We start from the raw sequence: 26652 nt of genomic DNA, 5'->3' as shown, positions 1-26652 counted from the left end.
GAAGGGGTGTGGTGGAATAGTTAAGAATTCTGCCATTCACTAGCATCAAATCATTCATTGTATTCAATATTCTCTCTCCATCACCAGGTCTCCTCTGCTTTCTATGGAAAGTCACTCCAGAACCTCTCTGGGGAAACGGTGCCACTGTGCTTCTGTCAGTTCCATCCCTCTTTCTCCCTGTTACATAAAAGAAAGAAATGACTTTACTAATCTATTCCACGGGTGACCTTAGTGATTACTGGGGTGAAGGTCTTTTTGTTCCTATTAGAGAAGAAAGCCCACAGTGGATACACTGAGTTTGCAGATCTTCTCCATGTCAGTGGGTGTCCGGTGCCTTAGATAGGTGGGCACAAAGATAGAAGTGTCTCTGCTCCTTCTCTGTGGGAAGCCACGTGCCCTGTCTGTGCCCCCTCATCCTCCACAGCAGTCACGAGGAAGCACTCCTGGTTTACTTAGTTTATTTGTGGCCAAAGAGGCCAAGGTCACAGAAATGTCACAGAGTGGGCATGTTAGCTTCACACTGTCCAGTCTTGACCAATACTCTGAAAATATATATCCTTGCTCAAAATAGGGAATTGGGTGAGAAAGTGTAAGTTTACCAGTAGAATAAACCAAAGAAGGGGTCTTTTAAAATAACTCCTGCACTCCAATCTGTATTGAACACTTGCTATGTGCCAAGCATCTTGCCAGATATTCGCATTTGTATTATCGTATTAAATTCCAAAGGTTCTGTGGTATCACACGTATAGGCAAGTAGCAACATTAGTGATGTAAAGATTTTTACATTTGGAAAGAACCCTTAGAGATCTTTGGCCTGGTGTCCTATATAACACAGAAATGCCCTTTACAATCTCCCTGACAGCCATGAACCTCTACTTGGATACCTCACTCCCTCTCATGGCATCTCTTACACTGTGGGTCATTTCTGACCTAGTAGACCATTGTCTTTTATGACTGATTTAGGATAAAGAGTTAGATACTCATACCAACACTAGCGGGTGCTTTTCTGCTTTCTGTTCTAGAGCCAACAAATTAGAACACTGGCAGCATAGCAGTTCTCACCCTAGGTCTTCTTATTCAGAGAACGAATAAGTTTTGACTAGGAAATCTTCTTTTTCTAAACCATTCTGCTAACACAATGTATGTTTCTGGGAGGAGCTGAGGTCCTTAGCCAAGTTCAGAACCAATTGGAGCCTGGTGGATACTGAAGCAAAATTGAGCCTTTTGGGGTTCAAGTTCGTTTATTATTGGCAAAGCACAACTTCCTGTTTTTCAGAAGAAGTTTTTTTAAAGACTCATAAAACGGTTCCTGAGGCTTCTTGGACATCAAATCACTCTTACAAAACAATATTTTGTTGAGTTAAGTGTAAATGAATCAGAAACATGTGGATTAAATTTCCCTTAAAATACACAGCAGCTTTGAAATTAGGGAAAAAGATGTTTGGGAAAACATGGCCTGACTTTTACCGAACCCAAGAACTTTGAATTAGATTTGGAGACAATGGGCCAACACAGTTTTCAAACACATAGACTTTCACTGGAAATGGCCACGAATTTCAAAGCATCACCCTCCCTTCCCTTTCCTAGTCTCCCAGCTTCACTGGAGACATTTCTAGAACAGGGACTGTTTTTCATCCGTAAATCAAGATGCACCTCCCCATATGACACCACTCGCCTCTTCTATCCATGATATTCCAGTCCCAGTCCCCACTCCTGACTCACTTCCTCCCCCTCCCACATGGCAACATAGGGATGTCAGGCAGCAAAAGAACAGCCAGAAAGATGAACTCCAGATACATGCATTCTCTGCTGGTGACAAAGTCTTACCATGAGTGAGACATGGAACAAGACAGATGTTCTACCAGACAGAAGGGGCATTAACTAAGAGAACCAAAAGCCCCTTGGACTTGACAACATCAGAAGGTCAGCAGTTGCCTCCAGTCCACACCTTCAGTAAGACCCCATTTCCTTAGGGAACAGATAGTCCTCCAAGATTATTTTTCTGTCGGCAGAGAATGTACATTCTTCAGGAATCTAGATTCTCAACCTAGTACTTTCAGGTTGGTGCTGTATTCCCCAGCCAAGAATGTGTCTTCACAGCCAAAGGCCTCTGCTTAATGTCCTTGCCCATCAGCCAAGCAGGGAAAGCGATGACCGAGGGGGTCTTCAATGCCAGTTCCTACCTGAGGAGGCTCCGTGAGCTCTGTGAGAGCCTCGGCAAGTTGGTGTCTGGGCTGGCTTTCAGTACTGGCTTGTCTCCCCCAGTGGAACCGTGTAAATGGAAATCAGACCACTGCTGAGCAGCTTGAAAAGATAGCTTTCCCTAAAGCAGTGGTGTGATTTCAGGTCTCCCTCCCACCCACCACTTCCCCACATCTCTCCCTTCTCCTCTGCCATCTCCAAGGGCTCATTCTGCCCCAGCTCTGCAGAGGAGAAACTCCTAAATGCAAACACGCAGCTCTGTCCGCCTCTGCTGCTAGCCTTTGAGAAGGTTGTTTGATGGGAGTTAGCAGAAGGCTTTCCCACAGTCTGTGAAAATTGGTACTCATGCATGCCTGCTTTTGCTCACACGCTGAAGCCCGCAGTGCCTGTAGTTAATGATGTCTTCCTCAGTTTTGCACACAGCTAAGCTAAGCTTAAAGCCCACCAATGGAATTTAGTTGGTGTTCTTTAATGTTGGTAGATGCTAACATTGGCTAGCAGCATCTTTCTTCAGATCTCTGATGACACAAGTGTGCACACATAAATTGGCATTCTCTTCTGACCTAACTCATTGGCTCCAAAAGCTAGTTCACATGCTTCAGGGGACTGAGAAGAAGGACCAGAGGAGGAGGGACCAAATAGAAGAGTCATTTAATAATTTATCAGAATATCAACTCAGGTATCAAAAAAACCTTGAATGCAATAATGTACCCTCCTACAGATGCAAGAAAAATCATCGTACACACAGCCAAAAGGGTATACTCTGGGAATTCTTCTCACAACCTTAATGGATTGCTCTAGGCAAGTGGTTCCCAAACCAAACTCATCTGCCAAATATCCTGGAAAGATTTTTTTTTAATATCGATTCCCAGATCCCAATCACAAATGGATTAAATAAAGGGATGAGACCTGGAAACTGTATTCTGTATTTTTTTTAATCCAAGTTATCACAATGACTGGCCCTTGGTCACTCAACTCTTAATTAGCACATTTAGAGGCATAGACGAGTGACCCAGAGGCTGAGGTGTGCTGTTTCTGCAGAGAATGATATTTTCCTGTGGGCACAGTTGACTTAGAGTTGCTCTGAATTTCTCCTTTGAAAGCAGGACGGGGCCATTTTTAAAACCTGTGCTGGTTTAAAAGGATTCCAAAACAGTGAATAGTTATATAATCATGGGGTAGGTAAAGTAGCAAAAGTAGAAATCAAAAAGGTCAATAAATTTGACTGCCTAGAAGTTTTGAACTTTTATACTTCAGAATACAATGCAAACAAACTGAATCAGTCAAAGAAAACTGGGAAAAAATTTGCAATTTACATGCAAACAAAGGATCACTATCTTTAATAAATAAATAGTTTTTATACATCAATAGAAAAATGGGCAAAGGGCATGAACAGTCAGGACCCAAAAGAAGAAATGAAATGGCAAAGAGGCAAATGAAAAAAGAATACTGCGCCTCAGTGTGAATTTTTTAAAAATACAAATTCATACAACATTGAAATCCCATTATCACCTCTCAGGTTGAGAAAGATATCTTAAAAAGTTAATATCCAGTGTTCTTAGGGGTATGAGGATATGGGTGCTCTCATACATAGGTGATCAGAGCAAACTGATACAAGCTTTCTAGATAATATCAATATTATCAAAATGTGTATATTAGTCAGGGTAGACGAGGTTATGCTCTGATAACAAAGGACCTCCAAATCTCCATGGCTTTCAATAAGAAAATGTATTTCTCTTTCACACTACTTGTCTGTCATGGCTCAGCTGTATCTCTGCTCCACATCATCCTCATTCCAGGATGCAGATCAATAGAGCAGCCTCTATCAAGAACATTGTCAGTCTTCTGGCAGAGGGAAAAGAGACATGGCAAAATATGGGCTGCTTACTAAAGCCTCTGCCCCAGAGGTTTTAACATGTCCACCCACATTGCATTGACCAAAGCCAATCATGTGATCACTCTAGTGTTCAACAGAGCAGGGACAAAAAAATCTTCCCACAGAGAGGGGCACCAACTGGGCGTGAACCAGATTTGGTGAGGAATCATATACTGCATTCCCTTTGACCTAGTGTTTCCAACTTCCAGCACTTTATCCATCAGAAATAATCATGAAGTGCAAAAAGTTTATATAAATGAAGTCTGCATCACATAATTTATAACGGCAAAAAATTAAAAACAACATAAGTCCCCAAAGGAGGAGCCTAGTTAAATAAATTTCTATGATTGAAGAACTTAATATACTTTTATAAGTAAAGAATATATAATAACAATAACATGGCAGCATGTTTAAGATGTTCACGAACTAAAAAAACTGGTGAACAGTGTGATCCCAATTATGTAAAAACTGAGAAATATATATGTATGTGTCAAAGAACTCAGTAAATATTTGTTGAATTAATAAACTAAAAAATACTGGAAGGGTGTCTACCAAAATGTTATTGTATCTTAAGACACTTGGATTATGGGAGATTTTTCTTTTTCTTCTCTGTGTTTCTCTATATTTTTCCTCTTTTTTTTCCAGTCAGCATATTTTACCTCCATATTCAGAAAAAGATATTTTGTTTTCTAAAATTATTGCAATACATTTAAACAAAAACAAAAGGGGTGTGGTGGGAAGTGGGTATCTTCTTTGCAGGACACCACAGTAACAAGGCCTTCCTGTCTTTGAAGGGCTAGGATGGCCAAGAACCATAAAATAAGTTCCCATTCCTGGGGTAGTCCTGTTTCGTGCAGCCTGTAAATGATCTAGAAGCATCTAACAGACCACTGTGTTTCCATCTTTCCCTCTCTCTCTTTCTCTCTGTCTCTCTCTGGATATCAGCCACAACTATGTTCGAGGGTCCATTACACTTTTTATCATCAACTTGCACCGATCAAGAAAGAAAATTAAACTGGCCGGGACTCTCAGGGACAAGCTTGTGCACCAGTACCTACTGCAGCCCTATGGACAGGAGGGCCTGAAGTCCAAGTAAGTGCCAACCTGGAAATAGCTTAGGAGCGAGTGCAGCAGGAGCTGGGTGTGCAGGGAGCTGGAGTGCCGCTTTGCTGAGGGCACCAAGGCTGCTGCTAATTCACTCAGGGACTGCTTACTCCCTTTAGGACCCTGTCAAGCCCCTCCCTGTCTCTAGGCTTAGAGTCCCCAACCATAAAGTCAAACGATGGACAAAATATATCTCAACAAGGACACTCTTGGATTCTGGACCACAGGATTCTTCATTATGCAGGGTGATCACATTTTAAGCTACTTAGCATCCTTGGTCCCTACCCACTAAATGCTAATAGCACCCCCAGTCATGTGACAACCAAAAACAGTGGTAGTTAAGAACCACATCCATTCCAGCTGTAACATTCTGTAATGCTGTAACTCTCTGTTTGTCTCCATCTACAAACCTTGTGGGGCTTAAAGGAAGGAGCACTGGACAAAGGATCAGAAGTTCAGAGATTAGGAGTCAGTTCTAATGAATTAAAAATTTGGATTTAATTAAAATATTTAATTTGGGGTTAATTTGGATTAATTTTTAATTTAATAAAAAATAAATGTAAATAAAACCCTGGAGAAATAAATAAAATAAAATCACTGTAAGAATAAAAAAAGAGTCAGTTCTGCCCCTAACTTTATAGTTTTGGGCACATCACCTCTCTGGAACGCAATTTCCTTATCTGAACATTAGGAGAGAAATTATATTCTGGGGCCTCTGTAGTCTCTTCAAACTCTGTAATACTCTACCTCCCTCAGTCTCTTCTAGAGACTTTGGCAACACAGAAAGCAGCTCTAGGCCACCCCATCCTGGAGGAAGGCCTCCCAAGAAGGGTATGGGATGCTGTACAAACTGGGAGCGCTCCCATTCCATTTTAATGTTTACCAAGTTTAACAAAGCTATAAACTTGGAGCAGGTGGCTTGTGTTCCCACAGCTGCCCACAACTATTTGCACTATAATTGTTTGCTGTTTCACTGCAACCTTGGTGGCTTGCATTTGGTTTCCAACTGTATGCAACGGGAACAAAACACCATCTGGGAAGTCACTTATTGAGCCTCTTTAGCCCACGCTAGATCTGTATTCAGTCTTCGTTCACATACTGGCTCTTTTTTCTGGCTCTAAGTACGTTGCTCCCACTTTTCTTTCCCCTCAATCCTATCTATCCCAGCAGAACTCCCGTGAGCATTTTATCCACTCTCTCCATTTCCCAGTAGTTCATGACTGGTGTGCTGAGTTCCTGGTCTTCATTCTAGGCAGGAGACTCGGTTGTGGTTCACTAAATAACCGGGGCAAATCCTTTAACCTTAACCCCTAAGCCTCAGTTTCCTCATCTGCAAAATTCAAGAGTTGTTATATATTTGGTAAGGTCCCTTCCGGCTCTAAAATTCTCATCCTGGTCTGATCTTCTGAGGCCCGTATGTTTAAGTCTCCCACTGCCATTCAGTAATGACTCACAAAGTCACGTCTGGCAAAGGGACTGACTCCTCGGCAGTGACTGTGACAGTTCAGGGTCCTCTAGAACCCAAGATATTAGGAGCTGAGCTTGCCCAATGTCAGGAAGACCACGTGTACCACATGGAAGGAACCGACCAAATGCCTTAGTCTAACAGGCTGAGGTGTCAATCCCAGCTCTACCACTTGCTGGCTGTGTCCTGAGGCAAGTTACATCATCTCTCTGAGCCTCAGTTTCTTCAACTGTAACACTTCTCCTGTGAAGAGAAGTAAATGAAGTCATCTATGTAGAGTTCCCGATACATAGTAAACGCTCAGTAAATGCCCATTGCCTTCCTTTTCCTCAACTCAGAACTCTAGCCGGTTGGGGACAAAGAGGGGAACAGCTGCTCTAAGAATGTTCTTCAAAAGTGGCATCTTCTCAGACTTTTAAGATAATGTGTGGATAAGGCATTTGTTACGATTATGATAAAAAGACATAAGAACTGCATAAATGCAAAACCATGAAACATGAGGAAATGATGGTCCAGGGTGGCACCATTTTATGAGCTTGTTTCTCCATCAACCAAGGGCACAGGCCTCTAACCCTATTTACCCAATTCTATGTCCCTGCCTCCAGGATCACAGCTCTGATGTTTGAACCTGACCACACCTTGGCCCCTGTCCTGCTTATACATGCTCTTTAGAGTGACTGAAGTGACTCTCACTGGCTTACCGATATGCTGCATTTCCAATTATGCTCTCATGCATCTAACCTTGTCACCATCTTGGTGCGGAGCTATGTTCTGGCTTTGTTGACAACGTCAGAGAAGGACAGGGAAAAAGAGAATTTCATTCCACAGGGGCCCCGGAGAGGAATTTGGTAACACCCGCTGAAATCAAATAGCAATGTTATGCAATTAGAAGAAGAGGGAGCTGGAACCCGGAAGCCTGGATATGAATCCAGGCTACCATTTACCTGTGTGACCTCAGCTCCCTTACCTGTCACGTGGGGTTATTGTGAGAATCAAATTAGAGCATATGGGTGAAATGAAGCCTTCTACAAATGAAAATTTCACACATCCATGCATACACATACATACAGAAGTATAAATACAGACACACACATATGATTTTACATATATCATATTAAAGAGAGTTTTGGATTAGAAGTCAACAGAACTGGATTGCAGCCCTATTCCTGCCAGTACTTCACTGTGGAACTCTGGGCCCTTCACTCACTTCTCCAAGCCTGTTCCTCTTCCTGTGAGCTACTGCTAATTTTTTTTTTTTACTTCATATTTTTATTTATTTTTAAGTAGTGTTTCTTTTATCTTTGTCACATTCTTTTTATTTTTATTTTTTTTACAACTTTATTGGAGTATAATTGTTTCACAATGGTGTATTAGTTTCTGCTTTATAACAAAGTGAATCAGTTATACATATACATCTGTTCCCATATCCCTTCCCTCTTGCGTCTCCCTCCCTCCCACCCTCCTTATCCCACCCCTCCAGTCGGTCACAAAGCACCGAGCTGATCTACCTGTGCTATGCGGCTGCTTCCCATTAGCTATCTACCTTACGTTTGGTAGTGTATATATGTCCATGCCTCTCTCTCGCTTTGTCACAGCTTAACCTTCTAATTTAATACCTCTCTCGTTCTAGAGAGAACGTGCTGAGCCATCTCTGACTGTAAGCTGCCAGACAGGGACTGCCGTGCACATGTTCAGTGGCACATCCCACTCTCCTGCTCAGTAACTGTTCATAAGAGCAGGAGCCCTCCATGGTTCTGGGATGGGGGTCTCACAGGAAGAGTGTGGTTTTGGTGCAGCAGACTCTGCAGGAAAGGATGAAAGGAAATGCTAGGAAGTGATTTCAGCCTTTGGTGTCTCCTTCTCTCTTTTATAAACCTCTGGGGCCAGATTCTGTGTTCTGTGCCTGCTAATTCCTTGCTGTAGCCTGAAGCCATGTCAGGTCAGAAGAGGATGGAAAGCTCTGGGAACCTGTAACTGCTTCTGTCTTTAGGAACCAGGAAGAGGCTATAAAGCAGATCAGTGTGCCATTCAAGCCACCAGTTGGGCCTTTTGGCCTGGGGTTTTAAGATTAGGGAGATACCGGCAAACTTTTTTGATGAGTAGAGAACATGGGGTAATTCTCCTTCTCTTAGAATTGCCATCAGGGTTGGAAATAGTTCAGATCTCTGAAAGGGTAGCTGCATGTGAACTTGGGGCTCAGGGATGTTAGGTATTGTACAGGAAGCACCTTTGAGGCCACTCATCAGGCATAGTCCAGACATCCAGGTCCACAGTGAAGGTTCCTGTTTCTAATATCAGTGAGTGAACCAGTTGTAAGACCCGCCACTCAAGTCTCAATTCCTTATGTAAGAGATAGTTCTCACTCTGGGAACCAGGCAAAAGGTGGGTGCCCTATACCCTATGGGACAGAAGAAGGGAAACCTTTAGAAAACTGCAGTGTGTACCAGAGAAGGGTATTCTGTGTCTGGAATACATATTCTTCAAAGATGGCTGAAGAAAATGGGGAGATTTAATTTAGACAAGAAAAATAAGGTAAGTTGTGAGGACTTTCTTCAGATATTCAAAGGGCTGCTAAGTGAAAGAAAACAGATTTGGCCCAGGATCCTGTAAAATGACAGAAAACCAGGGACTACAATTTAAAAGAGAAAGATTTCACCACAAAACGAGCTCATTTTCCAAAGGCATGCCTGGCTTAACTGAGGACAGGACAGGCTTTCTCAGGAGGTAGACTATTAATCAAGGAATGAGTGGCCATGGCCACCTCAGAGGTGCTCTAAGATTCCTTACTCAGTGGGAGGTGGAGGTGAAAGATTACTGCTTCCCATCAAAGTCTAAGATTCTATTATTCTCTTCCATTTCCCTCCCCCCACACCCACTTCACTTTTGGAGCCTATTGTCTCTATGGTCACCAGAAAAGTAGCTTCTTCAAGCCACCAAAAAGCCACACAAAGAAACTGGTGCTACAAGAGAAAGTGGTAGTTATACCAGGCTAGTTCTCTTCCAAAAAATCTCCAGCTGTAGGTCCCTCCCCTGTCATTTTCACTGCTTTCACACCTTTCTGGGGAAACACTAACCATTCACACCTAAGACAGTAATATTTCCCCTTCTAGGTAAGTCTAAGAGCACCTTTGGGGCAGCTCTACCGTCTACGAGAGAATCTGCCCAATGCCTCATGTGATCACAAATCAATGGACATTGTCCTTTAGGGAATCGTCTCTACCCAAGACATAAATATCTCCAATGTCTTTCAGCAAACAGAGAAGCAACATAAAGTTGGGTCAAACAAGGCAATTTACATCAAAAAACAGGAAGACTCACTTTGTAGGGGAAAGTCAAACCAGGAGCAGATGTCTCATCAGATCCCAGCATTCTGCCCTATGTGTCATATTCAATTCCATTTGGAGAGAAAACGATCCAAAAATTGGAAAAGAAGGAAACAACTTTCATCACACTGGTTCTTCTATTCTGATGCACTGATGCTAAGAACCCTGGGATGGAATAGTGCTTTGAGGTGGTCTGGTTCACCCCCCTGCCCTCAGACAGTCTGTAGCTAGGACATCTGGACCAGAAGATGCTCTATATCTAAAGACCTCTAGGGAAGGAGTGCCCACAGTTTCAATCCTGTCTGAACATTTAATTTTATAGGAATACTGGGGCAGACCGTGCCTGTGGCTGGGACTTTATATACAATAAACAGCACCATGAAGCATTTCAGAGTTGAAGAAACTGAATTTTAGGGCACTAAGTGACTCATTCAAGAGTCACACAACTATTAAGTGACAGAGCTAGAAAGTACCTAGCACCCAGTTCTCCTGACCCCGAATCCACTGCACTTTTCTTCAACACTGTGCTACCCTAAGAGTCCAGTAATGTAAACTTATAATGATATTGAAAAATATACATTATGTAGAGCCGAGCTCTGTCATGATACTGTCTGAGTTCATTTCATCTTAGGCTTAAGAATACAATGTATTATGTATTCATGATACATTATGAATATATTTGAAAAGTATTAGGTGACCCACCAGTTTTCTCTCCTTTAGGCTAACTCATCCCTTTTCCATTAACTTTTCTTCACAAGTCCTAATTTCAGATCCTCCATAAAAGTTCTTCTTCGAGCTGCTTCTAAGATTCCATTTCCCAATCACAGAATTTTAGGGAAAACCATTTTTTTTCTCAGCAAAATCAGGGAATTCCCTTCTGTTTCTTCTATGCTCTTCTCAAACAAAAGGATTATTAAATACCAGGAGTGCCTGTAAGTTGGTTTAACTTGAGGTCTCTAAAAATCAATCTCAGCCTTTTATATTCTGACCCCATGCACACAGACACTGCCAGATCCCCTAAACCTAATGGAGCCCACCCTCAGAGGGACAGATGCTGTCAGGGGAGGATTCCCAGGGAAACTGGAGAGTATGTATCTTCATCCATTCATCAACTTTGATTGAGATCCTACTTTGTGCCAGACATAACTCTTCCTCTTCAGCACTCTAACTTTCAGTGGCAATTAATCTGGCTAAATTCTTAATGAACTGTGGTCCCATAATTAATAAGAACTCGGGAAACCCAAGTAGACAAATTAGGAAAAAAGTCTGAACATAAAGTTTAACGTGGTGTTTCAGATCAGAATGTCTCTTGTTTGTGCTAATGCCAGGCCACGTCATCACCTGACCTTCAAGAGATATTTAATAGGGATGTTTGGAGGGGAAAGGGATTCTGAGGTCTCTGCCCTCAAAAAGTTCATCTCTATTATTAGAAGCAAAAAAACAAACAGGAAGCAGACTGTGGGTGGTGCCATGAGAGAGGTGCAGAATATTTCTGCTTTGGGGCTAATAGGTTTCATATTAAATGTTTAAATTTCATATCTGCATGAGCCTCTCCTTCAGCTGCCGTGATTTTAGCTGAAAGAATTTCAAGCCTCCTAGGAACCAAGAATTTTATTGCCTGTTCTGTGAAGAAATGAACATCTTTTTCTTCTTTTTCTACGTACTGCTTATTTTTTCCATCTCTCTGGGATATAACTTTTGCTTTGATTTCAGCCTCATTAAATCCTATATCAAAGGAAAACATTGGCATCTAACTGCATGCCTTTAGAGAGGTGTCATTTGATGTTAGCCAAACAGAGAGGTTCTGAAAATACTGAAGTAACTCCCAGGTGCTAAGACTTTAAAAATATCTTCATGTCCCTGTTGGAACAGACCACATTATGATACTTCATCTCCAGATTCAGAGCTTGGCTAGTATGAAAAGTCCTGAGGGCTGAACTGGCCACCACCTGACCCACCACAGGTATCGGGAAGCATCACCTTTATTTTGGGACATGGACAGATCTGGTAAAAGGAGCTTTAGGAAAAACCTTAACCTTAAGAATTCTATACCAAGAATTCTCACTCAGAAACAAAACCTGAAGACCTGTCTTCTGGGACTGAAGGGGCCATTACTCCATATATCTCAGCAGATTCAAGACATCTAAGTGTTGAAGTTCTATACTGCTGATATTAGTTGGTACTTGGAGTTTTTGAACTCTGGTCGGCCAGATGTACTCCCTGCAGGTTTCCATTATCCTCACTTGTCTGGGATCATTTAAATTAGTTTCTTCTTAAAATAAACCACTCTATAAAAGTTCTGAAGTTATTAAAAGATGACTTTATAGAGGAAAATTTTGGAAGTACTCTTAGAGATCTAGAAGTTTCTTCTATAACATCCCTGACAAAAAGCCCCTCAGCTTCTGTTTGATAAGACTCTTCATCTCATGAGTTGGCCCACTTTAGGACTAGACAGGTCTTATTGCAGGAAAGATCCTCCTTACTTGTGGCCAAAGGGTGTTTTCTTCCCATTTCTATCCTTGCTTTAGAAAAATTAAGCAGAGTAAAGCTATACCATCCTTGTAACAATTTTCCAATATGTGTTCCCTTAGAGTTCTAGCCTCCAAGCGAAACACTCTCAGCTTCTTCAGCCATTCCTCAAATAGCAGGTTCCCTGATCACTCACTGTCTGTTCACCTTGGAATCCTTTGAGTTATATAAACTTATCTCATATGATTAACTGTTCAATTTTCTTACCTCAGACAAGCTTAGTTGTGGAGGTCTGAGAAGCAGTAGGAAATGTGGACATTTTGTTATCACAATTTACCTCAGCAACACAGAACAGTAATATTTTAAAATCTTTTCCAACTTCATAATGAATAACAGTATTATTATGTTAAGTTGTATTCTTTAAGTATTAGTTAGTGAGGTTGAAATTTTTGCATCTATTAGCATTTTATTGCTTTTGTGAATTTTCTACATCCCCTTTGTTTATTTTTCTATTGGGCTCTTATCCACTTTATTAATGATTTGTAAGTTTTTTCTAATATAAGGCAATTTCCCCTTTGCTACCTATCATATGTATTGAAATATTTTCCTCAGCATTTTATTTGCTATTTTTCCAACTCTTTCATTTTTAGAGTATTATCTTGACATACAGAAGTGTCCCCTTATTATAGAGTTAAATCTATCTTTTGCTTTGTGGTTCCTTCTTTCCATTTATATAGTTATCTACTTATATTCCTGAAATCAGATAAATATATATCTTTATTTTCTTCTAGTTTCTTTTTTGTTTCATTTGTTCTATTCATTTCTTTAATGCGTTTGGAATTTGCTTTGATGTTCTGTAAGAGCTAAGGACCATCAATAGTGCTTTTTAAGCTGAGAGTGTGTGAGGAAACCTGTTAACCTCTGCAGGGCTTCAGGTGCCAGTTTTAAAATGTCAGAAAAAAAGATGATGGAGACCTCTTTCTCCTGGAGGTAAAGGCCCTGCTGTTGCACATATTACCACATCACCTGCAGGCCTTTTGAAAGGCCACTCAGAGCCCCTCAGAGGGACAGAGGAGCCGCAGAGGCTGGGAGCAAGGAGAGGCAAGAAAGATGCCTGGGATTGGGGAGTTTTATGAAATGGTCAGAGGTGAACAGGAAGGTGGTACTCCTAACCAGCAAAGTTCAAGTTAGTGTTCCAGTTCAGAAAGTCTGAAATAGATGCTGTGAAAGTATAAACATATATGACTATATGTATTTATAAGAATTCTTATACTTAAGGCTCAGAGCCAGTCTGTAGAAAAAATAAGGAGAAGTAAAAGCGTAGAGAAATAAGCCTTCCAATTTTTACTCAATGTACACTTACTCAACAAGACTTAGAGGAGTTTGGATTCTTTTCACCCTTGTGCTCATTTGAGGGTTTCTGGTGGTTCCTAAAGAGATATTAACTATAAGCAATGCATACAGCATTATCTAAGTAACTAATTATATACATATCTGGAAAATATAGTGAGGGTACTGAATGATATATTTAACCCCCTTAGTGCCTTCTGCCTGAAGAGAGCTTGAACTGCTCTTTGTCTGTGGGGAGCTCTCTGTGACACAGCCCAAGACCTGAGAGGAATCTAAATGACTTTAGCAACCTTGCCTTTGAAGAAAAGCACACTTTCCCTTCTCAGTGCTAAAGAAATACAGAGTTTTGGTTTTTTTTGTTTTTTGTTTTTTTTGCGGTACGCGGGCCTCTCGCTGTTGTGGCCTCTCCCGTTGCGCGGAGCACAGGCTCCGGACGCGCAGGCTCAGCAGCCATGGCTCACGGGCCTAGCCGCTCTGCAGCATGTGGGATCTTCCCGGACTGGGGCACGAACCCGTGTCCCCTGCATCGGCAGGCGGACTCTCAACCACTGCACCACCAGGGAAGCCCCAGAGTTTTTTATCTGTGCAAATGCTCCATTGGATTTGGTTCTGAATTCCTGCTGTGAAGTGCCACACACACACTTCCCTGGTCCATATTGAGGAGCTCATCCATCTCACCAGAGTACTCACTACAGGGAAAACATTAAATGCAGCAGCTCTGCAGAAATAGCAGAAGTGCTCACTCTACACTATTCAACAAAAAATTTGCCTTTGAAAAGTTCACATCTTCTTTTTTAGCTTAAAAAACGTGGCCTCTTACATGGTACTCCAAAAGAGTAAGAAAAGACCTGTTTATTCAAAATAAATTCAGAATGTAATGGTTAGAAAGCTATTTGATCCCCCACCCCTGCCCCAGCTACCAACATACTCCCACTCTTTCGTCATCAGCTCATGCTGATCAACCATGGCTGCACTTTGAATTACCTGGAGGCCTTTAAAAACCCAAGTGCCCAAGCCGCACCCCAGACCAATTAAATCAAAGTCTCTGGGCTGGGACCCAGACACCAGTATTTTTTAAAGCTCCCCAGATGATTCAAATATGTGGCCAAAGTTGAGAACTATTGTCCCTCTAGAAAATGCTGGAACAAGATTCCAGCTGATTTGCATCTTTGATTTCACCCAGATTCTATTCTTCATTCAGGCACTAAGCCATTTTGCCAAAGGTGCGAACATGCCAGGAACCCCTGGGAGTTCTCTATGACTAAGTGGAAAGATGTGTACAGTTCCCAAAGGTTTTATAGTTTGTTTTGTTTTAACTCCCAGATTAGTAATGTACAGATCTCTGTGAAGATTAGAAGATTATAAAATGCTTTTATATTTTACAGTGACTTGACATCTTAAACCAAGATGTTTAGGAATCCAGCATTTTCACTGTTACTTTCTGAGAGATTTCATTTGCTCTCAGCTCTAGAATACATTTTCTTCCAGATCACTCCCAGCAGCTGGAATCTCTCCGCATAGCTGTCCATCAATACTGTGGTGTCCCCACCCCAGCTCCACTCACTTGGGGACCCTCGTTGCAAGCAGAGATTTCCATTCTGTTCCAGATGACCCAGATGAAATCCTGGTAAATGAGCACTTTAGAGTAAAGCTAACACGTTTCTGGGCAGTTGATTCTAAACTGAGGGGCAGAATACATAGGCAGTTCTGGTGGGCAGAGAAGAAATGATCCTTGTCTTCATCTTTCTCCACATCCTCCAGAGGCTGTGGTTTAGGTGATGGACAAACATAAGCCTCAGGGAACTGAAAAATCCTAATCCACCTCATCCCTACAGCAGGTCCAGGGCCTTGAATCAGTATTTCTTTGGCCGCCAAGCATTGGGAACCCACAACAGGATGTGGTTCATTCAGACAAGGGGTTGGAGCTCCAAACTGTGGACCAGCTGCCAAACACCAGCAATCGCTTGACAGCCTATCCCCCTCCCCACTCACCTTCTCTAGAACAACTCAGAGTCACCACACTCTTTGTACTCTGACATCTGTGGACCCTGGAGCAGAACCTGTGCCACCGGGACATCTTATTTTTCCCTTTTGAGGGTACACGAGTGTACCTGATGTTATAGGGAACACTGTCAAAATCTGATCAAACTGAGCTATTTATCCCTTTGGTTTAACATATTTGAATAGGTTCCCAGGAAGCCGTGACCTTACAGTAATGGAACTCATTTTGGGCATGACTAATGGACTCTATTTCGTACCCTCACGTATGGAAAACCTGTCTGTACACACACACGCCTGCCCTTTTACCTGGCTCTCTTGATCTCACCTGCAGACCGCCTGTAATAAAGAGAATGCTTCGATCCTCTACTGCCCCTTCCAGCTCCACACAATTAGGACTGGGGAAACATGGTCCCTCCCCACACAGGATGCTTTAAGACAGGACCGACCACAGAGGGTAAATATAGGAGGATGCATGCATAAGGAAGGGAGAGATGAATTCTAACCTGGGAATCTGGGAGATCCTCAGGGCTGAGGACCATTGAGCAGGAGCTGTAAGGATGAACCATACATCTAGGAAATGCTGGAGGGAAGGCGATTCCAGGCAATGGAATGAGCTTCCTAAAGGTTTAGAAGTACGGAAGTTCAAGGGCCATTTTGTTTGGTGCCATAGCATATCGTCTCACGTGACTGGAATAGAGGATGCTTTATGAGGTGAGGGGAGAGGCCATAAAAATACATTAGTGCCAGAATGCAGAAGGCCTTGAAATCCAGGCCATGAAGTTTGATTTTCTTTCTCTCTCTCCCCTTGTGTAATGTGTTAATTATAGTGCCTCTGACCACACATTTGCATATTTCTGTGTTTTCTGTCATAGTGGGTAAGGATTACATCTGTTATAATTGAATTTGTACAACACAAAGAACAGTAGGACTATCAATAATGCCCCTTTCATACCATTTGTGAATGTCGGTGATCATGGCACCAAGTCTTTACAATGGGAGGGAACAGAGTTAACCACATGGTAAAGTCTCCATGATTTTAATAGCTGGTTCCTATTGTGGTTTGGGTGTGATACGCCTATGACACGGAGCTTTGAGATGGTCACAGAATCAAATTGTCTTCCTAAAGTGCCCCCAGATGACTGCCTCCTCTGTTGGAAGTTAACAATATCAGTGTAAATCCAGATTCCTTAGCTGGGCTCTCACCTTGTTTGCCAAGTGTGCTGTTATTTTAAACCACTAGAAGCAGATTGTAGGATCCCATGATGGCATAAACCATTATTACACAGACTTGGATAGAACACAGATCAAATCATGACCCCCAAACCTAACTGCAAACAGGAAAAGCTTACATCCCTAACAACTTGCCTAAAAATCCCCAGCTCTGCTTGCATAAAGGAGTCCTACTTCAGTGATACAGAAGCTAGATTGAAACTCCTCATTATTTCAATATGCTCTCAAAGAACAGGACATAGGGCAAATGATCTTATCAGCCTCAAATTGTCCAAGTGGCCAGGAACTTCATATATAATGCGGGCTTTTCAAGGGGTAAGGGGAAAAGGAAGCGTTCACCTCCATTTTTCACTTTGTCTCCTCTCTTTAACAACAGCAGAGTAAGGGATTGGAGTGTCCAACCAACCACATGAGAACCCCTGGAGAGGCTGACTGAGTGGAATCCGACAAGCATTAATGTAAACTACTATCATGCGCAAGAAGGCACTGAACCACGTGCCACTGAAAATTTAGAAATGCGAACAATTAGCCTAGCCGGAGAACAATCCCCTAACACATAGGAGAAAGCTTCAGGACACGCTTGGGAGGAAGTAATCCTCCCAATGACCCCTGAGGAGTAGGAGCTCCCCTGAGAGGGTCACGAGCATCCTACAGCTTTTGCTTCAGCTGGGCAAGTGGGGACTAGCCTGCTGCGGCCACCTCCGAGCAGCCCTCCTCAGCGGGTAGCATCAGTCACGGCCGTTTCAAAGGAACCTCCTCTAAGCTACTCCAGATGCACAGCGTCTCCCGGAGCAGGGAAATGGAGCGAGGCCCCTCCGTCCTCAAACCCGGCCGGGTTCCCTCCCGGCTGTAACCTGCCCCTGAGCTGGAGAATGGCAGGGAAGCTGCACACACCAGCTTCCTAACTCAGCGAGGGGGCCTCCACGGGCAGCTGGGCCTCGGGGGCCTGTAAAGCGCACACAGGTGCGGCTGGCGGGAGGGCGGGGCGCCGGGACCCAGGCAGCGGAGCCAGGCGCCGAGTCGCGCGGCGCCGCCAGCCCCGCACCAGCGCCCCGCTTCCCTGCACGCCAGCCGGGAAGCCGCACCCCCGGCAGGAATCGCAGCCCGGCCTCGCACGGTTCCTTAATATTAGCCACATTGCGGGGGCGCGGGGGTGCCGAGTGCACCGCAACGAAGTTTTTGTCGGGACTGGAGTGATCCTGCGGTTTGTTGCTCCAGGAGGCCAAGGGCCGCGCACGTCTCCGGGCCTTGCCGGGACCGGAGAGCAGGCTGGAGGGGCAGAGGCAGGGGCTCCGCTTTTGGGGAGCCGGCGTGCGGGCTCTCAGCACCGTTGTGAAGAGCAAGGGGGCCCTCTAGTGGCGCGCGGGGAAGCACGCTGGCACCAGAGTCGAAGCCAAGTTATGCGGGTTATCGAGCAGCAAAGGGAGCTGATACCCTCCCCGCCCCACACGCCTCAGATTACTATACCTTCTCCCTTCTCTCCTCCTTCCTCCCTCCCTTCTGCTCCCCACTCCTGCTTTCCCTCCCTCCCTCCCTCCTTCTCATTTAACAATCCAGAAACCCAGACCAGAGCCAACTGTGACATTTTTAGGCTGCACACGTCATGCTCAGATGTGGACTCTAACTCAAGTCTCTGTCCTCCCACCCCAGTGTCGTTTCCTTCCAGACTGTAGTTCGTCTATTTATATCCCATCCTTCTTTTACTGAGCACCTGCTATACGTGTGTTAGTGGACAGCTGAGCGCGAGATGAGCAGGGCGGACACATGGTCTTCCTGACTAGGGGAGGGGCTGACAAGCAGTCAGCGATCCCAGTGCTGTGACGAGCGCAGAGACAGGAGAAGCACTGAGTGATAGGGAGTGCTTTGCAGGCACCTGAGCTGAAGGACAGGTAGGAGTTCGCAGGGCAAAGGAGGCTGGAAGCAGGGATGGAGTACGGAGAAGGTTCCAAGAAGAGTGACAACATGTACAGAAACCCTGAGAGTAGAGAGATTGTGGCTAGAGAAAGCCCAACACAGAACACAAGGAGGCGGGAGGTGGTGGGGAGCTGCAATGGGCAGCAGCTACAGGGGCCTCTCCGGGCTGCAGACGGAGGTAAATGGCCTCGCTCATGGGGTCTTGTAAAGACCTTGCAGAATGTTCTAAGATCAGCAGGAAGCTACTGAGCATTTAGACAGGTGAATGTCATGATCAGATTTCTATCTGTGCAGGGTCACTCTGAATTCGGCATTAAACTCTGCTTCAGGCTAGCTATTAGTTTGTGGGCAGCCAACCTGAAAAATGTGGGAGCCAGAAAGAATCTTAGGGTTCATCTAGCCTGTCATACAAATGGAGAAACCCAAGCTCACAGAAGGCAAATCACTTTCTCAAAGTGGCTGAGGTGGAACTAGTTATCTGTAAGTCCCATTCAAGGCCCTAAATATGCCAGCAGAAACCAGACACTAGCTCCCCGGGCTGCTCCCGATAATACGCAGGCTTCCCTTGCCTCTGCTCCCACAGAAGTCCATCCAGGGCCAGGCCAGAGACCAGCAAAGTATCTTCAAGACTGGCAAAGACTTGCTTCCCTGAGACCTCAGAACAGCTGAAAGCTTGCTTCAGTACCCATGGCTAGAAAGAACCATAAAATAAGCCATGAAGACCAGAGATTGTAGACAGGTGGTGGAGGAAGGAGGGTGACCCAGCCAAGGGGATCCCACAGAGACCTGGGAGGCAGAGGGCTTGACTCCAAATTGAGACACTGAATCCCATTCCAAATAGCATGCAAAGGAAACAAGTTTAGGAACAAAGCAATTCAGACTTTGAAAAAACAGATGGTGATAAAAACTCAGTTGTCCTAATATTTGGATAATTTAAAAGCCCTCAGCAGCTAGGGAATTAAGAGAAATAGCTCAACATAGACTGGATCATTTAGCATTTGGTTTGAAAAGTCACAGGCCAGGAAGGAGGTCCAAGAATGTGATGAAAATATGGTAAGAAAGGTTTTCAAAGAAAGAAACATGATCCTAGTGAGTGCCATCTGGAATTGGGGAACAACACGAAATAGTAGAAACAGGTATCAGGAGGCCTGAATCCAAGAAAGAGCTTAGCCACCTATTAGCTATGTGACCTTGCCCAGGCTACCTAACCTCTCTGACCTCATTTCAATAGTGAAGTTACAAAAATAATAATACTAATACTTGCCTGTGTACCTCACAGGGCTCTTTTAGCAGTCACAAGGGAGGCCAAATAGGACTATGGTGAAGTGCTGCAGGGCAAACCTCAGCTCTGCCACTTACCAGCTATGTGACTTAGGTGAATCTTAGACCCCTCTAAACTTTGATGTCTTCATCTGTAGGGATGCTAACACCTGCCTCAGTTGGTAGTTGTGAGGACTAAATGTGATAGAATAAATCACAGCATCCTGCCTTTTGCATAGACAGTGCTCAGTAATCAGTGATTTTTATCAACATGATATGTTTGCAAACTTACAAGTTGTTCAATGCATAAGAGTGGAAGATAATTGTAATATTTAGTGTGATATGACTTAACTGGGTAATAGGATAAATATTAAAATAAAAATGTAAGCAGGAAAATTAGAATGGAGGTGGTAAAGCACACTGTCCATCGTTACAGTGACGGAACTTTGTAAATAAGGTTGTATGAGGACTTAAGGTCTCTCAGAATTAACTCAGGTTGGCTTAGCTAAGAGGTGGTCATATAGATCTTTTTTAAGGATGAAAAAACGCTATCAATGATCAATAGCCACGTGTCCAGTTGGGATAAGGTATCTAGTGAGTGACTGTGAGAATCAGCGATAATTCAGGTCTTATCTAATACCTCCAGGGCCAGAGAGCAAGAGTAATTGGTACATTAATGAAATCTGTAAAGACACTCAGCAAACCTCCAGGGAGCCTCTTTAGAGCTGGAGACACTCAGTCCAGGAATACCAGAAATAATGTCAAAGAGCTTCAAAAGTCCATTCACTTGTTCAGAAAATATTCCATCCCAATTCTGTGCCACTCGGTTAGGCACCGAGTGTTTAGGGATGAAAGGCACTGTACCTTTCCTCACCAAGCTCACAGCCCAGTGAGGGGCAGAGTGGGTAAGTCCCTACAATTCAGTGAGGTGGTTATATGGAAGCTTTGGGTACACGAGAGTCCAGAGTTGGGGCTCCTAACCCAGGGGTCAAAGAAGGTTCCCCAGAGGGGGCAACATGAGAGCAGGCTCTGCAGGGACCCAGGGCAGTAGTCCTGCAGAGGAGGAGGACTGACTGCTCCAGGTGGAGGGAGCACCACACACAACAACCCAAAGTGGAACTACAAGTTATTTAATCTGGTCACGCTGGGGCAAAGGTCCCCTCAGGTTCCAAGGTTCCTTTGTAATGGCAACAAATGTCATAGCCCTCCCACACTATAGTAATTGTCCCTTTAAAAACCCTTGCTTGAAAAAAGCACATGATGCCCCCTTCCTCCCCAAAAAAATCTATTAGGAATTTTATAGCAGTTTTAAATGAACTTGTGTCTTTTTTTTTTTTTTTTTTTTTTGCGGTACGCGGGCCTCTCACTGTTGTGGCCTCTCCCATTGCGGAGCACAGGCTCCGGACACGCAGGCTCAGCGGCCATGGCTCACGGGCCCAGCCGCTCCGCGGCACGTGGGATCTTCCCAGACCGGGGCACGAACCCGTGTCCCCTGCATCGGCAGGCAGACTCTCAACCACTGCGCCAGCAGGGAAGCCCGAACTTGTGTCTTATTAATCCCAAGTGTCTACAGGCATTAACATTTGAAAAATATTTACTTTTTTAAAAAATGAACTGGTGTATTTTATTCCTACCAGGATCTACTGACATTTTCATTTGAGAAAGATCTACCTCATTTATGGGCAAAATTGAACTGTTTTTCATTGGGAACAATCTGTTCATGCATATACTGATGATGTCCTTACAATGACTGCCTACTCAGCCCAAGCCCACCCCCAGAGGTCTGTGATCCACAGGTAGCACTGGAGTAAGGGGCACTGGCAGCATCTGAGACTGGGGAGGTGACCAGAGCTTGGCTTCATCATCCGGATTAAGGTGAAAGGGATGGTGTTGTTGGAGAGTTTGAAGCAGGGACAGCCCCAGATGGTTCTGTCAGCAGCGTGGCCAGCACAGGAGAGGTAGGCAAGGCCAGGGGCAAGGAGGTAGGTCACAGGGCAAACTCTGAACTAAAATAATAGCAGTGGGGCTTCCCTGGTGGCGCAGTGGTTGAGAGCCCGCCTGCCGATGCAGGGAACACGGGTTCGTGCCCCAGTCCGGGAAGATCCCACATGCCGCGGAGCGGCTGGGCCTGTGAGCCATGGCCGCTGAGCCTGCGCGTCCGGAGCCTGTGCTCCGCAACCGGAGAGGCCTCAACAGTGACAGGCCCATGTACCACAAAAAAAAAATAAATAATAGCAGTGAAGGGAGAGAAAGAAGCAGATCTGAAAAATATTTAAAGGTAGAATTGGTTGGATTTAGCGACTCCATATCTGGGACCTGAGGGAGAAGACCCAGATGACCGCAGCTCTCTGGCTTAGGTAATCTTATAGACGGTGGTACCAGCCCAAAGATAAAAAGGCAGAGAAAAGGACAGAGTTTGAGGAGAAGATCTTGACTCTGGACACGTGACTATGAAGTTCCTGTGGAACAGCCAAGTGGAGATATATAAGTTAGAAGAGGGATTCAGCCTTGAGTTACAGGTTTGGGAAGCATCGACATGAAGATAGTAATTAAAGTCCTGGGAGTTGGTAACAGCACCCAGCTGGAGTATGTAGTGTGGGAAGCAAAGAGGTCCCAGGACCAAGCACCAGCACCCCCAGCATCTGAGAGGCAGGTATAAGGGAACAGTCCCCCAAAAAGGAAACAACATGCAGAAATGGAGGAAAATGGAGGGAAAGAGAGAGAGAGAACACTACCACGGGAGCCAAGGGAAGAGAGGGCTTTAGGAAAGGAGCCATGAAACTCATCAGTGCCACAGTACAAGGACCAAGAAATTTACCTACCCAGAATGACAATGAAAAGAGTAACAACAAAAAACACCATCTCCCACTTACATGGCTCACTATGCTTTCAAAGCACTTTCACATTTTTTATTTCATTTCATCCGTACTATAGCCTATATTCTCACAGATACAAAACTGAGGGAAGTAAGGTAAAGAGAGTTGCCAGAGCCATCTAGGAAGTTAGTGGCCGGCTCCTGGAATTAGAGATCTGTCCACAATCTTGATCATGCTCCCTGGTTCCAGCCATACCTGAGTCAGCTTTTTAACCAACCAATAAGGAAATCAGAATGGAGCCTGTTGCAGAATAACCACTCGTTATTAGTATAGAAATGAAAAGGCTTGCTTCTCACACTTTGTTTTGACTTCCTAGAACCCAGAGATGGCAATACTCTGGGATCATCTGAATCTAAGAGGGTGTTGCCTGACTCCTCAGGGGGAGGGCTCGCATGTAACTCCATATATAGGAGGACCACTGAAGGTTTTCACGTGATAGCAATTTGAGTATGCTTTGGAAAGATTCATTAGTATTATTGAACTAATATTTGATAGTGCACATGTCTGGTTGTTGGATATTCACGCCACCTAGAACCAAATAATAAAATACACTGTGAAGACCTGTCCTGGCTTTTTTTGCACCTGAACCCCCTCTCCTCACCCTGCCCTCCACTCCAATGAGTACGATGTATTCACCAGAGAGGGTCGCAGAAGGTTCTTGCATGTTTGGTGGGGTCAACACTGACCTTTAGATCTCAGTTCTCACACCTCCACATCTTCCAGAGGCAGGCCTGGCTCTCCACCCAGGAGCCCCCTGCTTGTTCTTTCATTCCTCAGTCATACCAACAAGAGAGGGGGGCTGCCCCCTCACCTGTCAGATCTGGGCTGGGCCCGAACTGATCCACGTCGGGCCGGGCCTGGAGCTGTCTCTCTGCCCAGCCCTCCCCTGGGAGCAATTTACATTGCACTTATCTCTGGGGGTTCATGGCTCTACTGAGCAAGGGGTCTGATGATCTCTCTCTAAACATATCATTCATAGCACAGAAGGAACACTAAACCAAGACCTCTATATCAATTTCTAACAGTTTATTCTCTTCACAGCTCAGATGATACCACGGCAATGTTATCACACTGGAGGCTGGGCAAGGCCCAGAAATAGTCATCATGGTAATGCTGATTTTCCAAAGTGACTTACAGCCTTATTTCCAGCTAGTGGCCTGGTTCTGGCCTTTTCTACTGACCCATAAAACTGAGCTTCAGTAGGTACTTGGCTGTCCGAGTCACTCTCCCGTCAGAAACAGCTGGGAGACTGTCTGGATTCTGTACCACAGGCCTAGGATGGGTGATGAGCCGTTCCCCTTTGCTAAGTCCTTCGCAGGGCTGAAAGTGACTGATACACAGGAAGGATAAAAGCAAGCAACGCAGGTGAAATGAGATCACAAATGCCCGCTTTATCACCTACTTCTTTGTGTCTCTAAAATGTAGGGCTTCCCTGGTGGCACGGTGGTTGAGAGTCCGCCTGCTGAGGCAGGGGACACGGGTTCGTGCCCCGGTCGGGAAGATCCCACATGCCGCGGAGCAGCTGGGCCCGTGAGCCATGGCCACTGAGCCTGCGCCTCCGGAGCCTGTGCTCCACAACGGGAGAAGCCACAACAGTGAGAGGCCCGTGTACCGCAAAAAAAATAAATAAATAAATAAAAATAAATAAAAAATAAATAAAATGTAAACATTCATTAAATATTAGTTATGGAAACTGACGCTCAGATTAGAGAAAGGAAGGTTGTTACCTAAGTCTCTGTCCTCCTCCAGAACTGCCCTAGACAAGTGACACAATGTCAGTTCCCTCATCTCTCAAATAAACTAATGGAAGATGCCAGTTAAATAGGAATTTCTGAAGTCACCTTAAGCCTATGCATCATTCCACACTTTAGGTAGAAGAAAATTCTTCAGGTAGAAGAGTCAAACTGAACTGCTATCATGATTTAAAGAAAAAAAAATAGACCTGAGACACTTTTCAGCTTCTGCCTCAGAGACATTTAACTTGTCAAAATAAATGATGACTACCTGTGTTCAAATCCTGGCTCCCAGGACTACAAGCTGTATAGCCTTGGGCAAGTCATCTAAGTACTCTAGGTAGAATGGGACAAGGACAGTTTCTTCCTCAGAGCATTGCTGGGATGTTCGAGCGTGTTTCCAAAGCACCCAGCTGAGAGCCTGGGCAGAGTAAGTATCAGTCAGTGATAGCCAGCCAGGCACGGTCAGCAGACGGGGGCAATCTGAGGCTGCCCAGGCTTTGCTGCGATGGCTTCCTTCCAAGGCAATAACGAGTCCCATGCTGTTTTTCCTCACTGTAGGTCAGTGCAGCTGAACGGCCAGCCCTTAGTGATGGTGGACGATGGGACCCTCCCAGAACTGAAGCCCCGCCCCCTGCGGGCCGGCCGGACATTGGTCATCCCTCCAGTCACCATGGGCTTTTATGTGGTCAAGAATGTCAACGCTTTGGCCTGCCGCTACCGATAAACCCCCTCACACTTGCAAGTCGCCGGCAGGCCTGCTGGACTGCTTTCCACTCTTCTGCCCTAATAGTATCAGTATTTTTCAGGCATCTTCTGAGCAACAAACCAGTCTCTGCCGCCCCATCCTGCTGGAATCAACACTAACTTGCTCTCCAAAGAGACAAATACCCTAGCATGAGCTTAGCCTAGGTAGGTCACTTCTACCCCAAAGGAAAATGTAGACCTCGTAAGCATGAAGGTATGTGTGTAGAGCTGTACGCACCCTTGTACATGCACCATGAGAACAACCTGACAGTGCACTTCCAGGACAAATGAAATAACTCCCCACAATCCTGGTCACATAGCAAAATAACTACAGACCTTAGCCTGTGGCTGCTGCCCTTGGCAGAAGATGAGGAAGGAAAAAAACCTGGTGGACATTTGAGAGCCCAATCCCCCCTAACTCCTTTCCTTTGTTTGTTCCCTGCTGTTGCCCTGGGTTTCATATCACCTCTCTTCCCATAGGGGAGCAAGTGGGTGAGTCAGTGCTGGCCTGCTGGGTGAGCTGTTAATGTAATTTCCTGGCTGATGTATGAGTGTGTGCATCTGGGTTTCTGACAGTGGCATCAATCACTAGCTATTCCTCTGGGAAGCGGGTGCTTCAAAAGTAAAATTGCAATCATACTCCAGATTTTGTAAGAAGGTTCTATTCCTCTGTGAATACAGATTCCCCCAGGGTTGGAATGGAAGTCAGGTAACAGTATTCACTGAGTGGACAGCAATGTATTAGGCAGCACAAAAAGCAGTCATCCTCTGTCATGTGTCTGCAAGGGAGAGAGTTTTAGTACAAAGAGAAAGCACACCCAACCACCAAACACAGACACACACTCAAACACACACACACATGTCCCTCGGCTGAACAAAGCAAATAATTAGACCTACCTCAATTTTGAGAGAATATTAAGGGCTTGATAGGGTAAGTCCTTAGTGGTTTGGTTGACCAAAACCATTTTTAAAAAAGGTATAAATCAAAGGTCATCACAACTGTAAGACACAACTGAATCTAACCTTTCTGCTTCTTCCCAAGTATCTGAGTGCTCTCAGTGTCTTGTACTAGGCAGAATCTAATGTGCTCATGAAAGATGAC

The 26652-nt window shown here is 44.5% G+C and overlaps 1 protein-coding gene across 4 annotated transcripts in view; it reads left to right on the top strand.

The window, feature by feature from the left end:
• The window catches only part of HPSE2 (heparanase 2 (inactive)), a gene marked incomplete at both ends in the record, with an annotated part of 561691 nt that extends 536161 nt beyond the window's left edge, over nucleotides 1–25530 (top strand). For 3 of the 4 annotated variants that reach the window (XM_079714947.1, XM_079714946.1, XM_079714944.1), the window contains 2 exons: nucleotides 5024–5170; nucleotides 25365–25530. In XM_079714947.1, coding sequence (XP_079571073.1) covers nucleotides 5024–5170; nucleotides 25365–25530 — 313 coding nt within the window. Of the gene's footprint in view, nucleotides 1–5023; nucleotides 5171–23386; nucleotides 23421–25364 lie in introns of those variants that run through there. The other variant, XM_079714945.1, reaches the window with a different exon arrangement.
• Between the last annotated feature and the right edge of the window lie 1122 nt (nucleotides 25531–26652).

The sequence above is a fragment of the Hyperoodon ampullatus genome (genome assembly GCF_949752795.1).
Source record: "Hyperoodon ampullatus genome assembly, chromosome: 1".
NCBI lineage: Eukaryota > Metazoa > Chordata > Mammalia > Artiodactyla > Ziphiidae > Hyperoodon > Hyperoodon ampullatus.
The sequence above is the reverse complement of the archived record's forward strand: the minus strand, read 5'-3'. Positions and strand labels throughout refer to the sequence as shown.